At 37.3% G+C, this 23498-nt stretch overlaps 1 protein-coding gene across 2 annotated transcripts in view; it reads right to left on the reverse strand.

The window, feature by feature from the left end:
* The window catches only part of LOC145670483 (uncharacterized), a 99328-nt gene that overhangs the window by 12267 nt on the left and 63563 nt on the right, over window positions 1-23498 (reverse strand). For both annotated transcript variants that reach the window (XM_081739202.1, XM_081739200.1), the window contains exon 2: window positions 16593-16759. In XM_081739202.1, coding sequence (XP_081595328.1) covers window positions 16593-16742 — 150 coding nt within the window. In that variant the 5' untranslated portion in view covers window positions 16743-16759. The remainder of the gene's footprint in view (window positions 1-16592; window positions 16760-23498) is intronic.

Below are 23498 nucleotides of genomic sequence, written 5' to 3' on the forward strand. Positions count from 1 at the left end.
TCCATAATAATAATAATAATAATAATAATAATAATAATAATAATAAATAAGCATATTTTCTTATATTTAATTTTTATATAGTGTGTTTCAAAACAATACCGACAACGTTTGGCAAGTTATTCCTGACACCAAGATAATACAAAAAAGTATAGACCAACCTGGGTGCACAAATTTTTCCTTTTGGAGTTATAGGCACCCGAAAACATGAAAAAATGAAATTTAAAGGTAAATAGCTTCAAAATTGTAGGACCTACCGCAGTCGGGTCAAGACTTCACTTAGGAACTAATATGTACGCTATCCAAAAAATACATGTTTCAGAATTCTAAGGTACTCACGCAACAATTGTCATAGAGCGAGTTTGGCTACGGGCATATAATTTGAAGTACCAACCACGAACCACCTCTATCAAAATAGTTTCGGAAGTACCGCGGGTTCTGAAACTTCGATATTTGGATAGAACACATACTAGTTTTTAAGTAAACTCTTGACCCGACTACGGTAGGTCCCATAGTTTTGGAGCTATGGACCTTTAAAGTTCATTTTTTCGGCAGCCTATAACTCCGAAAGGAAGCATTTGTGCACACAGGTTGGTCTATACTTTTCGTCTTATCTTGGTGTCAGGAATCACCTCCCAAACGTTGCCGGTGTTGTTTTGAAACACTCTGTATAACAATAGTTAGAAGACAAAAAATAATTCACCTCTCGTACAAAGATAAGTATTTATTTAATGTATTAGAAGGCTATGACTTCACAAACCCTTCTATTTAAACGCTTATAACGGAAGCACGTTGGCTCACTGATTGAGTGCTTGTCTGTGGTGCTTCAGGTCGCTATTTCCATCCCTGGCTAAGTAAGTTTATGATGAACAACAATGTGTCCGTGAGTTTTCTCTGAGTACTCCAATTTCCTCCCTTATTCTAATTTTACCAATTCTTCTACATTAGCCTAAGGGCATAAACATGGGACGTTAAACTGAAACATTTCTAACTGGTTCATACTACAGGGTGCGGCACGTAAAACCGGCACGTCGTAATATTCTGGTATATTGTGTTTTTGGCAACACTTAAATAATCTACCTTCCTACCAAGAGATGGCGGGCGTGTCGAGGTCGGGTCGACTTACGTGACCTGCAGCAGTCACGTGCAGCCGCAGCCAGTGAAACTTGTCGAAACCAGTTGAGAAAAAGGCCTCGTTGGGTTAAGCCGGGTGAGTGTCAGTGTGTGATAATGCCGTATTCGATACCCGAGCGTGTTGCCATTGTTGAAGGGTTCATTCTCACTGGATCTTTTGTGAAAACAAAGAATTTGTTTCGGGAGAAATTTCCAGGACGTTCTGTGCCAGCAAAAAGCACCATTCAGGAATTGATTGAAAAATGGCGGCGTACAGGATCGGTTCAAAATGCTCCCAGGAACAGACGACCATCTGTCTGCACACCTGAATTAAAGATGCAGGTGGAGGAGATAATGACAAGAAGTCCTCGAAAGTCAACCAGGAGATTGAGTCAACAGGTTCATGCGAGTGAGAGAAGTTGCAGACCTGTTTTAAGGGGACTGAAGTTAAAACCGTACCGGATAAGTGTTGTGCAAGAACTGAAGGAGCCTGACCTGCAGAAGAGGGTGCATTTCTGTTCATGGCTGTTGAGCAATGTTGCCAGTGGTTTCTTGGATCCACGTGTGACTTTTACTTATGGGGACTTAAAGGGAAGAGTATACGAAACAAATCCACACACAATTGAAGAACTCAAGACCAGGATCCAGGATGTCACCAATAGCATTACAACACAAGAACTGACAAGGGTATATATGAATCTCCTCAATCGTGCTCACATGTGTGTTGAAGTGGGCGGAGTACACTTTCAGCACCTGCTGTGAAGGTGAGTAGTCATATTCAATACATTACATTTCATTTATGTGTTGTAGTTAATCATATTCAATACATTACATTTCATTTTATGTGTTCACTTTACGGGCCGGTTTTACGTGCCGCACCCTGTAGCTTTGCTATGTTAAATAACGTAAACTAGAAGTATAAATGGTTGAGCAAAACAACGTTTATTTCAAAATAATAAAAGTGACAGTTTCGCCAACTAACTAAACACATTGGCTTCATCTGTGTCTAATAAAGCCAATATGTTTAGTTAGTTGGCGAAACTGTCACATTTATTATTTTGAAATAAACGTTGTTTTGCTCAACCATTTATATTTATAATTTATGAATCATTTCATATAATTTTAAATGCTTATAATGTACAGTGTTATATTATATCTACCTATATAATATTGATTACGGTTTATTACTATTTATTATCTATAACAAGTTTTGAAGTCTGTGCCAAGCCAAAAAATAATGCAAACATATTTCAATAGTATTTGCCATACGTAGAAGCTTTGCTTTGTATATATTTAAACACAAACTATTCGCTGAGCGAAACAATATATTCACATTTAAAAACCACATACGTGTTACAGTTTTGCCAACTAACACTTTTGCTTCATCAGACACTATCTTGATATCTTGAAAGTGCCTGATGAAGCCAAAGTGTTAGTTGGCAAAACTGTAACACGTATGTGGTTTTTATTGTTTTGCTCAGCGAGTAGTTTGTTTGTGTTTAAATAGTATTTAGTTTGCAGAAACGGAGGAGACTCCCTCCGCTTAGAATGCGCCTTTCAATGAATTATTTAAAGATAAAAATCTGTAAGATATTTTTAGCATAAATGTTAGAAACCCACCCACTTAGTATACGCCCCTCAATCAAAGTTACTCGTATATGAATTCAGCTTGAGGTAGGTACTAATTTTGATCCAAAATTAATTTTAAACAGATCAGACGTTTTTTAATTCATTTTAAGCATTTATAGATCAGACGGTTTCTTATTCATTTTAAACAGACCAGACGTTTTCTTATTCATTTTAAACTGATCAGATGTTTTATTATTCATTTTAAACTGATCAGACCGTTTTCTTACTCATTTGAAATAAATCAGACGTTTTCTTGTTCATTTTAAACTGATCAGACCGTTTTCTTTGTCATTTGAAACAAATCAGACGTTTTCTTATTTATTTTAAACAAATCAGACTTTTTCTTATTCATTTTAAACTGATCAAACGTTTTCTTATTAATTTAAACAGATCAGACGTTTTCTTACGCATTTGAAACAAATCAGACGTTTTCATGTTTATTTAAACAGATCACAAGCTTTCTTACTTATTTGAAATAAATCAGACGTTTTCTTATTCATTTTAAACTGATCAGAACGTTTTCTTATCCATTTTAAACTGATCAGAACGTTTTCTTATCCATTTAAAACAGATCAGACGTTTTCTTATCCATTTTAAACAGATCAGACGTTTTCTTATTAAACAGATCAGACGTTTTTTTATTCATTTAAACAGATCAGACGTTTTCTTATTAATTTAAACAGATAAGTCATTGTCTTATGACGCAATCATGGACATTAGATAATGTTTTTGTACATTAAATGCCTCACCTTTCTCACTTCCTATGCCGATGGGTGATGAATTTAGACTTAAATGGCAACGGGAGTTTCATTATTCATTTCAGTGACATAACTAGGATTGCACACTAACATCGGTCATTTTCGATTATTTTTTATCCCCATACGGGAAATAGGACTGTTTCGGGAACACTAATATGATAATTGTCTAAGTTAGACCATGGCTCACTCATTTACCAAAATTATGAAAATCGATCAAGCAATCTAGGAGGAATGGGGATCAAACATTTATTTTACTTGTATAGATTAGAAATAGTTCTAATCCTTATATTCCAACTTATTTAAACCTCGATTGATTCGATTAGTAGATTTCTATCTTTATTACTCACTATTATTATCATCATCATAGGTATTCTGCCATTACTTGAAGGTCACTTGCTGCCAAAGGAGAGACTTGCATGCACCACGATCTTCAGCTAATCTCTTTGTCTTCACGTAAGAGTTTTCTGTTTTAATACCATTCCGTGTATTTGACAATAAAATTCTGAGGCGAATATTCGTATCCAAGAGAAACGGAAATGGGGAATAGCGGAAGTGCATAATTTATACCGGTTGCCAAACATTGTTAGGGTCATGGAGAATAGGAGGCTCAGGTAGGAGGTCATGTAGCAAGAACAGAAGAAAGTAGAATCGCTTTCAAAGTTTTAACTGGAAATCCAATCAGTAAATGACCATTAGGAAGACCTAGGCACAGATGGGAGGACAATATTAAGATGGATCTCGCAGAAATTAGAATGCAAAGTAGAAACTGTTTCCAGTTGGCTAAGGATAGTAGTCAATGGAGAGTTTTTGTCAACGCGGTATTGAAACTCCGAGTTCTATAGGCCACAGAGTTATTTATTTGAGTACTTAATACCATTTTGTTTCAAAATGAAGGTTCTTTAGTTTCTCCTCCCACATGACACAGTCCCTTATCAGGCAATGTTCAAATTAGTTTCTGTTGCTCTATCTAATTCTACCTAAATATATCCTCTTCTCTCCTACTAGTTTTTCGTTCGACCCAGCTATTTCCTCCATTATTCCTCACAGCCACATCCAGATTATAACCAGAGGCTACGGATGCACACGAGACAACGGTCTCAAGCTCTCGAAAATGTGTCGTGAGCGTGATTGATCTTGTGTTGAATATCATCACGGAAAATTGTCTCATCTCGTGTTGTGCACGTATTCTTGCACGACATTGCATCGTCTTGTGCAAGACATTTCTCAAGTATCGTGGAAGAAACTAGTTCATCCAAGTCTTAGAGTCAAGCATTGTTAGGAGGCACGGTGGTTCAGTGGTAGACGGGTTACCTCTGATGCATGGATCCCAGGTTCGATCCACGGTTAAGTACGTTTGTGGTGGATGACACGTTTCCGTGGGTCGGGGTACTCCCGTTTCTTCCCTTATTCTCGTCCCACCACTTCTTCCATTATTTTTTCACTTTGCCTTAATCATTCGTCTCCTTTAGCCTAAAGGGTATATGTGTGGGAAGTTAAAGTGAAACATTTCAGTTTGTTTCATTTCAAACACGGTTTTAATATTCTTGCATTAAAACCATAAATTGTTAAAATGATTGTTCGGACACAATAAAGAGCATTTATCAATGTTCAAAGATAAGGAAGTAAGTTCATGATGACACCTTTCGTGGACCTTTCGTGACGCGGAAAGATTATGATAACTTCTTGATGAAATTAACAAAAAAAGAAGAAGAAGAAGAAAAGAAAGAAAGAAAGAGAAATAAATATTGTGCATAAATTTACCAAATGAGACGAGAAATGTTTTTGGAGAATCAAGTTGACACGAGACTTCTATAAATTTTACAAGACATAATGACAAAACCTTACTTCTCCGTTTCCTCTCGTAAGCAACATTGTGCGCAACCCTGCCAGCGCTAATGGCGTGGTTCTGTAACTTAACTGAACTGGATACAAAACATTGTGGTGGGGAACAACCTAAATTTTGAGAATTGATTTTTCATGATGGTCAATTCATGCGTCACTTGTACCGTCTTGAAACCCCAGTCATGTTGTGCCAAGCCAAAGTCAATAATATGAAGGTAACCAAGAAAGTTCTATCGCTTTTTCACCAACCACCTTCGAACATCGATACGCCTGGAAGATCGAAAATAGTCTCCATCAGCATCGACGACCTTCTGCCAACGTTCTGGAAGGCCATGGATTCCATCCCGATAGAAATTTGTGGGTCGTGAAGCGGACAAAGTATCTAGTGCATTATGCACCTCTACTAGGAATTTGAACTAGCGTCCTCTAACGTGATTGTCCAGGGAATGAAAAAGATGATAATCGGAAAGTGCAATGTCCGAGAAGTATGGTGGATCCAATTGTTTCACATCCAAGGAGTATAATGGTGTCTCGGGTCATCCTACCCACATGGGTCTTAGCATTGTCCTGTAACAAGAGGACCCTTTTGCGATTCAGAAGTGCTGACTCCAGAGTTTTGAGTTTTTCTTGAACACGGATCAACTGCTGACATTACACAGTTGCATTGATGCTCTGACCAGGTGGTAGCAGTTCCCAATGCACAATACCGCGAGCAATCCACCAGACACAGGAGGATCTTCTTCTGCTGCAGTGCTGGTTTCGGTTGTTTTGGAACCGGTTCATGGGATGCTAACCAATGATGACGGCGCTGTGGAGCTTCGTACAAGACCCACTTCTCATCACATGTCAACAGTCTGACCATAAATGACTCCTTCCTCAGACGAGACAGCAAAGAAACACAGGCGTGTGCTCGCTTTGCCCTCTGGCCGGAGTCAAATCATATGGGACCCATCGACCCAACTTGCAGTGCTTTCCAAGTTGATGAAGGTACTGCCGAATGGTTTCTCCATTCACACTGAATTGCTGTTCCTGTTCCTCACATGTCTAGCCACTGTTCGCCTCAATTGTGCCTAAAAATCTTCATTTTGTACATGTATTGGTCTTTCGACACGTGGTGCGTCTTCGAGTGTTTCGTCACTGTCTTTAAACTTGTTAAACCACCGCTGCACTGTCCGCGTAGTCACGACACCCTTATCAAAGGCCTGGCATATATTCCACCCCGCTGCACCGGCGTTTGACCCTAGTTTGAACTCGTACAGCATACACGCCCTTATGACGCTCTGCGGAGGTCCCATGTTCATTCTGTCCTTACACAAGTTCACGGTGTAACTGAACTGCCACAACCAGGTAGTATGTTGGATATAAACACACACTAACAACTGACTTTCGGCTTATCCCCATTCGCATTCAACTCACGATGTGAGGGCCAATTGAACACAGACCTACACAAAAAGCGACGGAACTTTCTTCGTTGCCTTTATTGATTCCGCTCTACATTATGTCGGTGTTATATAAGGACAAAAAATACAAAATCTCAAAAATCTATGACAAGAAAATAACTCAAATTTTTTTATCTCAGAAAATTCATTTAATTAAAAAATGCCATATGCCATGAATGACCAGTGACACAATAAAATGCACGACAGTGATGACACAGAGAGTAACACAACGGCTGAAAATAACTAGTTTTCTTCTTATTATACTATAAAAAGTAGATAACACCTGAAAATAACTACTTTGCTTCTCATTATACCACAAAAAGTAGATAACACTTGAAAATAACTAGTTTTCTTCTCATTATTTATTTATTTATTTATTTATTTATTGTCCTTCAACGGAGAATTGAATCTCCAATTACAGAAGGTACATAATATAGATAATTCATATAATAAATACCACACATTATACCACAAAAGTAGATAACACTTGAAAATAACTAGTTTTCTTCCCCCCATTATACCACAAAAAGTAGATAACATTTGAATATAACTAGTTGTCTTCTCGTTATACCACAAAAAGTAGATAACACTTGAAAATAACTAGTTGTCTTCTCATTATACCACAAAAGTAGATAATACCTGAAAATAACTAGTTTTCTTCTCATTATACCAGAAAGAGAAGATATAATCAGTGCTGTCATTCAGATAGTTCGCCGCCGGAAACGGTTCCTACAAGTGTCTCTTCACTTCTTGATCCAGTATTGATGGAAATATATATTGTATAGTATAATACCATTTTTGAGAGTCAATATACAAAAAATAATATCAAGATTATCCTAGCGTCTTCGAAATAATAATAATAATAATAATAATAATAATAATAATAATAATAATAGCAATATGCAAATACATAATAATAATAAAACATATAGTAATAATATTAAAGAGATCGAAGTGAATAGTAATGTGGGTATGACAAAAGTCTTGCTATGAAAGTTGGTCTACATCAGAGATCATCTCTCAGCTCATATTTGTTCAATTTGGTAATGAATATGTTGGCGACAGAAATAAGGAGTGCACCATGGAGTGTGCTAGTCGTGAATGATGATGTATGTGAAATTTCCGAAGATATACGATAGTACGAGGATCAGTCAAAATGTTAGTTGCACTGCTTAAGAAAATAAAACAGGTTAGAAATTTTACAAGAACTTTATTTGTATCGTAAAGTTTCATTCATATACATGAAAGTCACACGGTAAAGGTCTGGGCTATATAAGGAAGATGATAGTCTTCCCTCGCGCTCAGCATCATCAATGTCTGTAGGTCCGTTCTCAAACATGTTGCTCCACTTCGCGATGTGACATTGCACTTTCGCCATACACTTCATGGAACTGTCGATAAATTTCAGTGCAATTACATCTTTTCGTCCACAAAAAACGAATTACTGCGCGCATTTCCAATTTGGACGCCACTTACAGGTGTCGAGACATCAGAACACCTTCACTTGCTTCGTGAAAGCCGCCACGTTACATGATATATCTACATGTCTGCAGTATTGCCAAACAGTTCCATCAAAATAGCCTTTGACCGAAAATATTTATAGAGTTCAATTAACTTTCTGACTGACCCACGTAGAAACTGGAGGAATGGAGAAGGATGGTGGAAGATAGGAGCGTCAGAATAAATAGAACGAAGACAGAGTATATGATACTCAAGAAAGAAGGCGGAAACTTTTTTAACGCTACAAAGACAGAGGTTACTACCTACTTCGAAATTTAAGTATCTTGGATCGTATCTCGACTGGGTTGAAGGATTACACACAGAATACAAATCTGGCTGGATAAACCGGTAAAGGATGGGTAGTGTGATAAATAAAACAAACTAAGTTGCTGGTTAAAAGACCGTATATGTAAGACCGGCAGTGATGTACAGTAGTGAAAAGTGGAAAACCACGAGGCAGAGGAAGAGAAGATGGAAGTGACGCATATGAGATTGTTAAGATGGATTTGTGGTGTGGCCGAGAAAGAACAGGATAAGGGATGATTATGTAAGAGGCACTGTCAAAGTGGGACCCTTGAATAAAAAGTTTCAAGAACAGATGCGGGGTGATTGGGACACATAGATCAAAGAAACGAGATTTACAAAAGAGAATTGAAAGGCTGGAATTACGAGGCAGGGCCGGCTCTACCATATGTGCAACACGTGCATTTGGATGGGGCGGCAGGTGTGGAAGGCCGGCAAAATATGTCATAACTAGATTATTTAATTTTTTTTTTTTTTTTTTTTTTTTTTTTGAAAACAGACTTCAGGATGACGGTAGTTAAATTTACTAAGCTGATCTATTTGAATACTACATTCATAAATCATATTTAGGTCGCATTAGTTTAAAGTCACATGGACAGTGATAAAGCAAATGGCCAAACAAACCCCAACATGAATTACTCGATTGTCGTCAAATACAAGAACTCAATTCGCGAATAGTAGTGAATATCTGTTCCATTTAGTAAGTTATCACAGTTTTGATTTGACAACTAGTCTTTTTTTTTTTTTTTTTTTTTTTGTCAGAAACAAGTTCCTTATCATTGAAGATAGAAACAAGTTTTTAATAAAATGTTAACAGATGTAGAAGAATAATCAAGAAATAAAGATGAAAGAGCTAGTTGCACTGGAATTGCAAACTGATACATTGAGATTGAAGCTCGACATAGAATTCTATAAAAAGGATTATCATCTTTCCTCTGCAGATGTCTTTGCTTTATCTTTCACTAACGTAATAGATTATTATTTAAAGAAAGAAAAAAAAGAAACACAAAGAGATTGTATTTGTAGGGTTTAGGCCTTTCTGAGTGTGAGTGCTCTGTCCTTCCCTTCGTTGTTCATCATAGGGTAGTATAATTAAAATCGTGGCTTTTAAGATTTGTTCTTTCTGGGGAAATGGGCGGCGGAAGAACAAGATATAAGATGATTTGAGGGAGATGGGATGGCAAATATAGAACTACAAAGATAGGAGAAAATGGGCTAAAATTTTAAGGACGCGAACGTCTGCCCCACATAAGAATGGGAAAAGACAATGACGAAGATTAATACTTATGTCAATTTATTATACTAATCATAGGACCGGATGTTAAATGATTTGAGTGACAATGATTAAAAAGTTTTGATCTACCCTCGTATTTGTAATCTAGTTCAAAGCTGTATAAAGAAAATCATTTTGTTAAAAAATCTAAGTAAAAATACGAGAGAAAAAGTAAAGTATGAACAGTGTTTGTATGATCAAACAGTTGACAAGTGAAAAATAATGATAATTTATAGTGCAAGAGGCTTAGCCAATCCAATTGCAAGCTGCAACATGTTGAAAGATGTTGAGTTGAGTCCTCGGTGCTAGGAAAATAAGTTCTTTTGGTTTTTCCCTTCTCTTTCTGTTCTGGAACCGTTTCAACTTGGGAAGGTTTGTGTCTGGACGAGTGCTCAGGTGTTTTAAAAACTTCGTTTCGGGGAAACACGATTATGAGAAAACCTAACATCTTATTTAAAGCCAAGCGGAATTTTTTTTTTTTTTTTTTTTTTTTTTTTTTTGTCAACATCTACAACCCTTTAGTTGATCTCACGGTTTGACCAGGTAGACACGAAATAAAAACACGGTTCAAGTTCTTTTGATCAGTGGAAAAAAAAAGAATGGCTAAGGCAGCAAATTAAGATATCCAGTTTGCTAAAAGCTCCTCTATACATTTCAGGGCCGATCTTAAGCTAGTTGCCATTGCGTGCAATAGCGTCATTTGATTCCCCCATTTCTCCAGAAAGAACAAATCTTAAAATCCATGATATTAACTATGCTACACCATCATGAACAACGAAAGGGAGAGAAAGTGCACTCGCACTCAGAAATGCCTAAACACTACAACTATAATCTCTTTGTGTGTGTCTTTTTTCCTTTAAATAATAATAATCTTTTATGTTGCTGAAAGATAAAGCAAACACACCTGTAGAAGAAATGTGGTACCGTAAACTGGGTACACTTTAGCCCATTTTTTTAAAGTTTTCCAAATTCCCATTCTAATATTTCCTAAGATTAGAGGGTAAATTTAATGACATTTCTCCTTGTTAAAATACAATTCTTTGGCTTTCTTTTGAAAGCAGTAAATAATCAGTGTTACCAAGAGTGATGATTATAGTTCCAATTTTTTGATGCCACGCAAGATTTTTCATGAAAATGAAATGAAATGAAATTTTTGAGTTTTACGTCCCACGGTTATGCCGGTTAGGCTGAAGGAGACGGTGATGATGAGAGATGAATAAAATGGTGGAATGAAGAAAGTGGGAGGAAACGGTAGAACTCCGAGAAAACCCACGCACACGGTGTTTGTCCACCACAAAGTTCACTTGGCGGGAGCAGGGTTTGAACCCAGGACCCCAAACACCAGAGGTGAACGCTCTACCACTGAGCCACCGAGGCCCAAGATTTTTCATGATTGGGGTAACTTTAGCCCATTTGTCAAAATGACTAATTAATACACGAAAGTATTACTGTAGTACTGTATTTAAGAAGCAGAAGAGAAGAACATGGTATTATAAACACACTGGTGAAATTATCAATGTTTTTACTCAATTTCAATCGAACGAGAAATATCGTTCAATGAAGATATTTGTATTCTATATTTGTATTGTACTTGGGTGAATACGAAACATCTATAAAAGAAGCAAGAAATTTGTGAATACGTAACTTAATATGCATGTATTACAAACATAGGTGTGAAATCACTTTACTCAATTTAGAGGTAAACAAAGATATCGTTCAATGAAAATCTCTCTAAGTGGATGAATATTTAACATCCAAAAATAAGAGCATCATATCCTTCATTGCGGTAGAGTACTTTACCGGTACCATACTGCTCAGTTTTAGGAAGAAAATTCTTGCAATTCAGGCGCTGTATAATGTCTTCTTTTAGAAGCTAGTGGGGGTTAATCTTCTTTATTACATCTCACCATTTGTACACCATTTCATGTTTAACATTGGGCCATTTGCAACACTTAAAGAATATGGACGAATGTTACCCCACGCAATTAAACGCTTAATAATTTGTGCGTAATTGAACAAACATTTAAGGCGTTATCTTATTAATATTCGATAATGAACATGTTTTTTTATATTCTACTTACTTGTGGATTCAGGATACGTCATTTTCATGCAATGAACAAAAGTTATGGAACTTGAAATATAATAAATGTTTACCTGCCAACAATTGCTAGCAGTTGGCTTCCCACGTTCTGGAAACAAATCACTAGCGCCAATATTCATGTATTCTCAAAGTTGTAATACTTCAATCCACAACTTTTCTTACTGGTAGAAAAAATTATAACCATGTAGGAAAAAATCAAATCTTTCTTTTCATTTGGGCCAAAGTAGCCTTTAAAGGGCCAAAGTATACCCAATTTAAGGTAATCATTTTTACTCAATATCGAGCTTCAATCTCAATATATCAGTTTGCATTTCCAGTGCAACTATCTCTTTTAACTTTATTTCTTGATTTTCCTTCTACATCTGTTAATTTTTTTTTTTTTAAAAAGAACTTATTTCCACCTTCAATGTTAAGGAACTTGTTTGTGACGAAGACAAGATTAGTTTTCATATCAAAATAGTGATAACTAACTAAATGGAACAGGTGTTCGCTACTGTTCAAGAATTTATAACAATCAAACAATTCACACTGGGATTTGTTTGACCATTTGCTTTAGCACCATCCATGTGACCTTAAACTAATGCGACGTAAACATTATTTATGAATGTAGTATTTAAATAGAAGGCCAGCATGGTAAATTTAACTACTATCATCATGAAGTATGTTTCCAACAGGACATTCATTTTAAACAACATAGTTGTAATATAATTTCCCGTCATTCGAGACTTGCCGTACCGTCCAAATGCACGTGTTGCACATAAGGTAGAGCCGGCCCTGTATATTTACTCTATCTGTCCGTATGTTCGTCTGGGACCCAGAAAAATCTTTTAAAACAATACTTACTAGACCACCATTAATACTGGTGAAGAGGAAAGTTACAAAACGATGTTGTTGATGGAAGTGATCCATCAAGTTGATACAAAGATATGGTCAATCAAAAAACATGTCCCCCATTCCAATATCTTCCCCTATGGGAGTAATTCTGGATTTTATCCTTGCTTGATAGACTTCCCGCAGTACTGTGTAGATTAGCGTACTAGTATAGTGCATCATCATCATAGGTATTTCATCATTATTGGCAGGTCACTTGCCCAACTGCGAAGTTTCCATGCTCCACGGTCTTCCGATAACCTCCTCGTCTTCACGTACGATTTTTCTGTTTTGATATCGTACATTAATTGTAGTCTTCTTCGCCCTCTCCCTCTTTTCTGCCATCATACCTTGTAGCACGTCCCTCATGATACAGTTCCTTCTTAGTCAATGTCCCAACCACTTTCTCTTCCTCTTCTTAATAATATTTAAAATTGTTCCTTCCTCTCCGTCCATTTCTAACACCCTCTCCATTCGTTTTTCGCTGGACCTTGCTAATTCTCTCCATTTTCCTTCCCCCCACATTTCAAAAGCTTCCAGTTGTTATTCATCATTTTTGCGTAACATTTACGTTTCTGCCTCTACAGTACCATTCTCCACACGAAGCATTTTATAAGTTTATTTCCTCAATTCCTTTTCCAATGTTCGCTAAAATAGACTTTTCTTCCTCGTAAAGCCTTCTTTCGCCTGTCCTATCCTTGCTCTTATTTCACGTTCACACTTCATATTATTATTACTGATAATATTATTCAGGTATCGGAAACGAGCAACCTATTTTCTCCCCACCTATTTCTGTAAATGACACTGACCGCTTCGTTCCCATTACCATGACTTTTGTCTTTCTAACATTTATTTCATCCCATATTCTTCACAGCCCTTCCTCAAGTTTCTTAACATTTCATTGATGTTCCCTTGAAATTCTGCATCATCTGCAAAACATATACAATCTTTCTACCTCTTACTGAAATGTCGTCTTCATTTTGTAGACGCCTTTTCCCCTTATCTTCTAGATAGATATTAAAAAATGTTGACGAGAGACAGCAGCCCTCTCGAACTCCCCTTATAATTACACTTTCCTCTGTCATTTCCTTTTCTATTCTAACACTTACTTGTTGGTTCATATGTAAGTTCCTTATGAATCTTCGATCTTTCCATTCAAACCCACTTGAGATCTTCCAACAGCAATTCCCAATTCACGCGGTCAAAAGCCTTTTTTAGACCAATAAATACCACATATATCTATTTCCCTTTTTCAGTAGGTCACCCCGACAAATACCACCTTTACGAGGACATTTACGTGTCGGTTGGGCAGGATTGCGTGCTACAGTGAAATTTAGAGCTATGTCGGTGGCAGTTATCTACCACAAGGGACACTCCTACCGAATTGGTCTAAATGGAGTAAACAGACGAAGAATATGGTGGGAGAAGGCAGCAGTTCTCAAGTACCAAAGCTGGCGGAAATCATGGTGATTGGTACGGCAACTTGGATACTAGTCCCAGGCGTGGAAGGCAATGGCAAGCCATCTCTCTGTTTTTCCCTAGTTTGCTGACAGCAGAATGAATGAGTAGTGAAAGGTTTATATAAAGAGGGAAAGAGGACCAAAATATAGACAATGAGAAATCAGTTCCTCATGTTTCTATTGGAGTAATTATGTGTATCATCCTTAGTTGATAGACTACCCGCAGCGCTGTTTAAACTAGCGGGTTAGTATAGTGTTCAGGGTGCAAACTACTAGTCTGTGAAATACAACGATAAAGTAAAACAATGATTTTCTAATCGACAAGTCTAAGGTCTATTTTTTTTCTATTTAAAAATATTTGTTTGTCTTAAAGCGTATTTTATTTATAATAATAATTACTATTTATAATATTAATTTATTTATAATAATATAATATAAAATTTTATATTTAAATCTAGATTCGGTAAAATTAAACTTGTTAAGAGATGTTGTTTACCAAAAATAGAGCATACTTTTTTATGAATAATAGCTGCAATGTGGCAGTGCTAGTAGTTTTTATCAGGACAACTAACTCTAACAGAGGTCCTTCGGGTCTAAGCAGTTAGCGTACATGCTCTTGGCATGGGAGACTCGGGTTCAAATCCCGGTGAGAGCTTATGTGGATGCGATTCCACGTTAATCAGTAGGTCCACGTCTCATATAGCTTCGCTGCTGAAAGGGACGTTAAAAATTAAACTCAACTCAACGAGGGGCTCAGCAGTAGAGCGTTCACCTATTGTCCTTGGTTCGATCTCAGCTCGCGTCAAGTGAGCTTTGCGGTGGACAAACACCACGTGCGTGGGTTTTCTCGGGGTTCTTCCGTTTCCTCCCACTTTCTTCATTCCACCATTTCATTAATATTTCATCACCGTCTCTTTTATCCTAGCCGGCATGACCGTAGGGCGTAAAACTTAAAGATTTAATTTCATTTTTTTTCAACTCAACGAACTTTAATGGCGAATAATTCTCCAGATATATACTTGATATCCAAATATGATATGTTGTGAGAGAATGTTTGGTATCTACTTCCAGGAGACTGGATGATTTTCAGAGCCGTGCAATTAGGACGAAAAAAAAGTCCCACAAACATTGGGATCAAACCTGCGCCACAGGTTGGTAGACAGAAATCTTACTGACTACGCTACAGCAGCTCAAGACCATCTGAGAAATTAACATGAAAACAACTACCGGTGTCACGTGTACACCGTGTGAAGGAGTTTGTTTTGCATGACATGATGATGCTTTCTCAATTAATATTGAAACCGGAAGTGATTGATTTCTACCACTTCTGGTTTTAATAGAGATTAGAGAGATGGAGGAATATATTCTTGAAATACTTCATTGATTGCAGAAAAAAGCTTCTTGCGTTCTATTACTATTTTTACCCTACGGCGATTAATGTCAACGCCGGAAGTGATTTTGTTATAGCCGTACTGTTAAATTCTAGCAATATCAACCTAAAGTCTGTGAAGGAAATAGATCAGAATCGTAGCTTCATCGTATCATTCTGCGGGTACTGTTCGTTACTTGGGAGCCAACTGACAAGGGGAACTGATTGCGTTTCCAGAAGCATCCTGGACTTTATTTTAAATTTTAAATAACGAAACCGTCTTGTTCTTATCGGGCTGTACCCTATGTTGTTGTTGAGGTTTAAATGCAGAGAAAGGGCGGCGATAGTGTATAGAAAATGGCGACCCTGCCAGGATGTCACGATGCCGTCATAGTCCTAGTTGGCATCCTGGTTGTGGTTATTAAATTTTCATTACAAAAATGTCTATCTTGGAACATTACTTTAATAACTATACAAACAATTCGTTCTAACTAGAAAATCTGTTGCGTCCAACGATTTGCCCATTTTCTTTCTTATCAAGTGATCGATTATCTCTGATAATTATTAAACTTCTAACATTTTTTTCTTCAGATTGAGATTTTTAATTGCTTTTTCGTTTTTAATAGGAAAAGAAGTATGAAGCATACTGTTATTTCTTCAATAAAGTTTAAATATTTAAAAAAAATCATAGGCAAAAACCCGTGGAAAATCGTTTTAAAAGAATAATTTTTCTTTTTTTTTACCCCTTGCATCTTTCATCTAAAGGCATTTCGTTTCCAAAACTCCTTGTAAATTCTTACAAGTCTATAATGACACGTGAACTGTAATAATAATAATAATAATAATAATAATAATAATAATAATAATAATAATAATAATAATAATAATAATAATAATAATAATAATAATAATAACAAAGTACTACTATTAATACCCACCTTGATTTCGGCGAACGTAACAGGTTGTGTCCTGTATCGTCCGGCACCACCTCTGTGCATATTCTTTCTCACCGCTCGGCGATACACCTGGGCATGAAGCCGGGACAGCGGCTCGGGATACACCGCGTCCATGTGGAACTCTTTGGCCATCCGTCACCACCATAAAGCTACCAACAAAGAAATACGAATGCGTAAACAGGGCTTTCAATAAATTAAGTTATATTAATATACTATAGTTACTTTAGTTACGACTATAGTTACGACCACATAAGATTAGTGTCCTATAATAAAAATATTGGGTTGATGCAATTGAAGTGTTGAATTTTACGTCTCACGGAAAGCCACCCTCTTTAATGCAACCAATGGATGTACCGAAGCCACTCGTACTACATCAGAAACTCCGTAAATGTTCAATAAAACCAGGCTGGAATGCCCAGTCAGGGTAGTATAATGTGAAAGTGTATCATGGGGAATATACAATATACAAGTTCAAACAGGAAAATACACACCTAGCCGTTGAAACTATCAACAGTTCATTCAGGCCGAGTGAGATGAATGAACGCACAATACTCCGTTTGTGAAATTTCATCTTTGTGACATAACGCTGAAAAATGAGCCCACGACATACGACCAACAATAAGTTCTGATTAGTTCCTCACGAATATCACGGAAAGTGGGCCCTCGGAGAGACAAGTTACACATACATACACCGCTGTTGTTCACCAGCTCCGTGCAATCAGTAAGGAGAAAAGGCTGGATTTATGGGTGCGACATACGGTCAATAGAATCACTGGGTGGAGGTGCACATTTTCTATGTGTATGGAATATTAGGGAGGGTTTCCGGTGGGATTCTCACAAGGAACGGACATGAATGTGTCATCCGGAGATCTAAATAAAACCTACTCCATTCGATAAACGTAACATAGATATGTTCATACACAAAATATTAGGTCCTGTGGACAACGGAGTTAGTCCCAGGGACCCATTAACACTGTTAGCATAAAGAAAATCGTAGACTCGCAGTGAAATAGCTATTGCATCAACACTGTTCATTGGAAAGTCATGGTTTATAATTCATTCTCCTCAAAATGAAACAAGCTTTCCAGAGGTGCTATGTATTGGGACCTATAACGTACCGTAACAGGAAAAATTAAGAGAATGTCGGGAAAATTCCCTCCCATCAACTTTCGACTCCTCTGGAGTGGCCCCGGGTAAAAGCACACAATCCAAATGTATCTCGGAAAATAGTACTAGGGATAAAAAAATGTGTGTACCAAGTTTTGTATTGATAGACGAAACAGATATGTGGGAAAAGCTTGTATACCGATACACGCTTTCCCCTTATACCTATTCTCATACAATATCCGGGGACACTCCAGAGGGGTCCAAAGTTAATGGGACGGAATTTTCCAGACATTCTCCTAATTTTCCCTGTTCATGTACGTTGTAGGTCCCATACATAGAACCTCTGGAAAGCTTGTTTCATGCTGAATAGAATGAACAACTATAAACCATAACTTTTCAATCAACTGTGCTAATGCAATAGCTATTTCACTTTGAGTCTACGATTTTCTTTATACTAATAGGGTCAATGGGAACCAGAGACTTACTCCGTTGTCCACACACTGATTTTTTTGTGCGTGAACATACCTTTGTTATGTTTATCGAATAGACATGGTTTGATTCAGATGTCCGGATGACACATTCATATCCGTTTCTTATCAGTTTTGACGAAAAATGAATCATTTATGACAATCTAAAAATGCCAGGACAGTGGTTGGATCGTCCAAAATGATTTCCAAAACCTACAAGACGAGTTGTTGCTGGTATGGTAGTCTATGGTGGGCTAATCCATCAGGCCTTAAAGTATCGAGGCGAAACCATTACTGTGGATCATTATAGTATTAACTCCGTGAAATGCATCGCAAACCTGTTTGCAAGCATCCCAACACTGGTCAACGAACATGATGTGTTATTTCTGCACAATAATTGTCTTCCACGTGTAGCTCAAAGGATGTACAGACATTGTATGAACTACAGTACGAAATCCTTCCTCACCCACTGGACTTTCCACTTGCCTGATATTCTTTTTAGCTCTTGCGGTATTTCATTCTTTTCTTGACAGGAAAAAACTACCTTGATGATCAAGTGATGCAAGTCTGCGAATAGACTCAAGACTTTTTCCCCTCATAGAGCCCAATCATAGGCTAAGTGACCGAAAACATGTATAACTGCTGCCGGAGATTACTTTGACTAACCATGTATTTTATTTTTTTTTTTTTTCATTTGAAAATGAAATACGTCAAAGGACACTTCAATTGTTCCCACCCAATTAACAAACTCCAATGCGCTCTGAATCTGAACCAGCACAATGATAAACCTTACTATTAATAGTGTAAATGTGCCATACTAATCCTTAATATATGTTAAACACCTTGATTATCGAGAAGGCTAGTAAACCGGTCAATAACACTTGTTTCAAATTTTAACTAATTAATATCACCCAAGAAAACGAGTTCGGGTAAGTCTATTATAAATTTAATCAGTAAAAAGGAAAGTGAATAAAGATGTTCATTGTTCGTTAGTGTGGTTTCTCATGTTAAGTTATTCAGTGCAGACCACTCGCATTTTTTTTATTTTTATTTTATTTATTATTATTATTATTATTATTATTATTATTTTTTTTTTTTTTTTTTTGTCGATCGCAATCGTTTCAGTATTCGCGCGCTACCCTTGCCAGCTGTTTTAAGTGGTCATGTAAAGTGTACAGAAAAATTTGGGTAAGTCTTTAATTTGCCTTTTTGATGTCGAAAACAGAACCGAACCAACCCCTCCGAGACTTCTAACTCGTTCCTACTACTACTACTACTACTACTACTACTACTACTACTATGCGGTGACTCAGTGGTAGAGCGTTCACCTCTGATGCTTTGGGTTCTGGCTTTGATCCCGGCCCCTGCTAAGTGAACTCTGTGGTAGACAAACACCGTGTGCGTGTTTCCTCGGAGTCCTCCCGTTTCCTCCCACTTTCTTCATTCCACCATTTCATTCATTTTTCATCATCACCGTCTCCTTTAGCCTAACCGGCATAAACATGGGACGTAAAACTCATACATTTCATTTTTCACTACTACTACTACTTCTTTTATTACTACTACTACTACTTATACTATGGATCCGTATAGTAAAACTGCACGCTTATTTTAATGGAAAAAGTATTATGAAAATTTTTAAAAAAATCCCCTTGGGCCGAGTTTGAACCCACGCCAAAAGCGACTTTCATTATTAGCCCGCTCGGTAAATCACTTTTCTGAGTATTATTTTCAATCATATTGTAATGAAAATTTAAAAAAAATAAAAAATCCTTGAACCGGGTTTGAACCCACGTCAAAAATAACTTCCTTCACAAGACCGCTTACTAGCACGCTCGGCTACGTTTTTTTTTAAAAAAAAAAAAAAGATCAACCGATCATACCTCAGTTTCCTGATCAACCGAGTTTCCTCGTATACAAGGCCTCCTTGACCTATACTAAATTCGACAGGGAGACAAACACATACATATTCAGGACAATTAAAATTCCAAAGGATGTCCTACAGGGAATCGAACCCGGGACCCCGTACACCAAAGGCGCAAGTGCTAGCCACTTTTTAAAATAAGTTAACTGACTACTGAACGTGTCTCAGTAACTTACTTGAATTATTTATTACTAATTTTAGTTGCTTTACTCGTTTAACTTGCTTTTCCAATCACCTAGAACGACAGGGACACGAACACAGAAACATCGAAGACAGTTAAAATCACAAAGGCTCTCCCACCGGGAATCGAACCCGGGATCCCGTACACCGAAGGCGCACGTGCTAGCCATTAGACCAGCGGGGAGGGCCGCATGCTCGGCTACGAGGGAAGACTGCGTCCGTCGTGAACTTTATGCTATATATATATATATATATATATATATATATATATATATATATATATATATATATATATATATATATATATATATATATATATATATATATCATGACTCTTGATCTCCTATCTGTATCGGACAATAAGATCAGAGGATACGTGAAACGTTTGACATCCTCAAATATGCAGACCGCTCCGAAACGTTGAATCAGCTGCACTCAAGCAGGCACGTAGCCAGAATTTCGTGAAGGGGGGGGGTCCGTGTCATGAAATACTGTGGTCATCACGAAGGGGGCTCGATCACTCTAAACTATTTTACTGGAACATATATTGGTTCGTTTAGCCAGGATTTCGTAACGGGGGGGGGGGGGGGGAGTGACATGAAATTCTAAAGGCCCAGGGGCTCGATCAATCTAAACTACTTTACTATCAACATATATTGGTTTCTTAGGACAATAAAATGATATATTGGCAAGTATGTTAATAACAAACTATGAAGAAATTTCGAGCAAAATAATAATAAAAAAAAGTATTGAAAAAGATTTTGCAATATTTATGTCCTTCTCATGTTTATTCAAATACAACAATTTTCCTTTCGTTATGACCTCAATTATTATAAAAAGTACATACTGAATTCTGTCTTGTAAACTATCTTCTAATATAAATAAAATAAAGAGCTTCTTTCTGTGTTTGTCTGTCTGTCTGTCTTTATGCGGCCTGGGGACCAGACGTGTGGACCGAGAGTTACCAAATTTTGGTCGGGGGTACCTTGGCCCAGGCCCCAGATCAAGATGAAGCGTTTTTTTTAAATTTCGAAACAGTGCGGTCTCAGGGGGGCGTTTACCGGAACCGGCTTGGGAACCAGACAAATTGACCGAGAGTTACCAAATTTTAGTCACGAATACCTTGGTCCAGGCTCCAGACCAAAGTTAGACGTTTTTGTCGAAATTCGAACCAGGGGGGTCTCAGGGGGCGTTTACCGGGACATGTAAAAGTAGTAGAAAATGACCGATATTTATTTATTTATTTAACAATCACCAGATACAGCTCAGAGGCCATTTTACATTCGATATCCAACAACATTAACAATGGAAAGGATTTGGGAAGGTATCGGCCAGGGCCTGTTTAGTAGATGCCATTCCGACATTTGCCTGGTAGGACTGAGGGAAATCCTGGAAAACCTCAGTCAGGATGGTAGGCAGCGGGATTCGAAGCCACGACCTCCCGAATGCGAAGCCAACGCTCTACCACTTGAGCTATTAGTGTCGAAATCATATTTTCGCGGTCGCTAAAATCAATGGTGAAACTCCAGTCGCATTAACTTCCAAATTCACGCTATTCGGCTCCTGGCCGGGGGTCACCTTGGGGAGATACCAAAATACAAAGAAGTAATCCAAAATGACCGATATTAGTGTCAAATCCATAGTTTTCGCGGTCGCTGAGATCAATGGTGATACTCCCACAGTCGTTGACTTCGAAATACAGACCCTGTGTGAAGCATGTGTATATTCAACTAGTTTAACAATGTATGCGTTCCTTTCTCTGTTGAATCAAATGCTAACAGAACTTTATTTCAACATAATTTTTTGTTTTTTATTATTCCGTCAACTGCTGTCGGTTCCAAATGACAGGTTAGAGGAGCAACAGAAAATTGTCCTTGAAATAACATGTTTGATACTGCAAGGATCCGATGACGAAAAGTTATTAATAAAAATGTTCACGCTGTTACACAACGGCACTTATGCTTTCGAAAGCTTGAAATCTCCCTGACTAGTAGCAGGAATTCTGAGAATTCCATAACTTTTCTTGAAATTTCAAATTCCCTGACTCTTCCAGAATACCTCGTTTACCTCGTCACCTTATTGCAAGTAATACAAATCTCCTCATAAGAAAGAGTAAGCAAAAGCTTCCTATAGTTTTCTTTTTAATTTTTAACGCTGATCCTTCTTCTTGTCATTTCATTTTGTTTTATCCTTCATTATTTTTTTCATTTCTGGTCTCAAAGGGGGAGGGGGTCCGGACCCCCCCTTGCCTACGTGCCTGACTCAAGGATGTTATAAAATAGAGGATCTGCGTATTTGCGGACAAAATCGTGAAGCCATACGTCACAGTTTCGCCACACCCACTCTGCCTGCTCCGCGCCAGTAAGATCGCAATGTTTCGAGCCAATAATCATGGCGGAAACGAGAGTAACCAATCAGACGCGTCAGCTTAGGAGATGCTTTTTTTTTTTGCTTCATTGAGTTCATAGGATGAAGATACGTATGGGCAGATCCTCTATTTTATAACATCCTTGGTTGCACTGATGTCTTGTTCACTGTTGCCAACAGGTGCCTTCAAAAAGTAGCTATTTGATGCACAAAATCTACCTAAAATGGTTACTCTTGACTAAAAAATATAGATAAATTTATCGCTCTGAAAATTTAATAATGAAGTAAGGAAAAGATTTCTAAACTCTAAATATACTCTTCGTCCTTTCTGTTAACTTGAAATCAACACTTATTAATCACACTTAAAATATCTAAAGTGGCTTTGATTCCTCATTGCTGAGAAGTACTAAACTCCCTTGAACTCTTCTTTATTTTCAATTCTTGCTGTATTACCGCTTTTATTTCGATCGCATTATTCATTTACTGTACTATTTAATGTACAGAGCCAAAGCGAAAGCATACTCGAACTAATTCATATTACATTAGTTAACAACCTATCTCTGGTAAAAACAAGCTTCTAGAACCATGACCTGCCGTGAAAGCAACGCATACACAAGAATGGATGGTGCTGGAATGGAATGAATACAAATGCTGCTGCAAGAATTACAGAAAATAGCACGATATATATATCTTGCATCAATTCATATTTGGTGCTGGTCAAGTGTAGGCACACAACATTTTTCAAAATACAGGCGGTAGAATTAAATACTAAGTAACAAAGCTCTATTCTATTTTAGGTTTACAAGTATAGCGTTACTAGTGAAAAATAATTACAAGCGCTTT

The sequence above is a fragment of the Thermobia domestica genome, chromosome 14 (genome assembly GCF_964235325.1).
Source record: "Thermobia domestica chromosome 14, izTheDome1.hap1.1, whole genome shotgun sequence".
Taxonomy (NCBI): Eukaryota; Metazoa; Arthropoda; class Insecta; order Zygentoma; family Lepismatidae; genus Thermobia; species Thermobia domestica.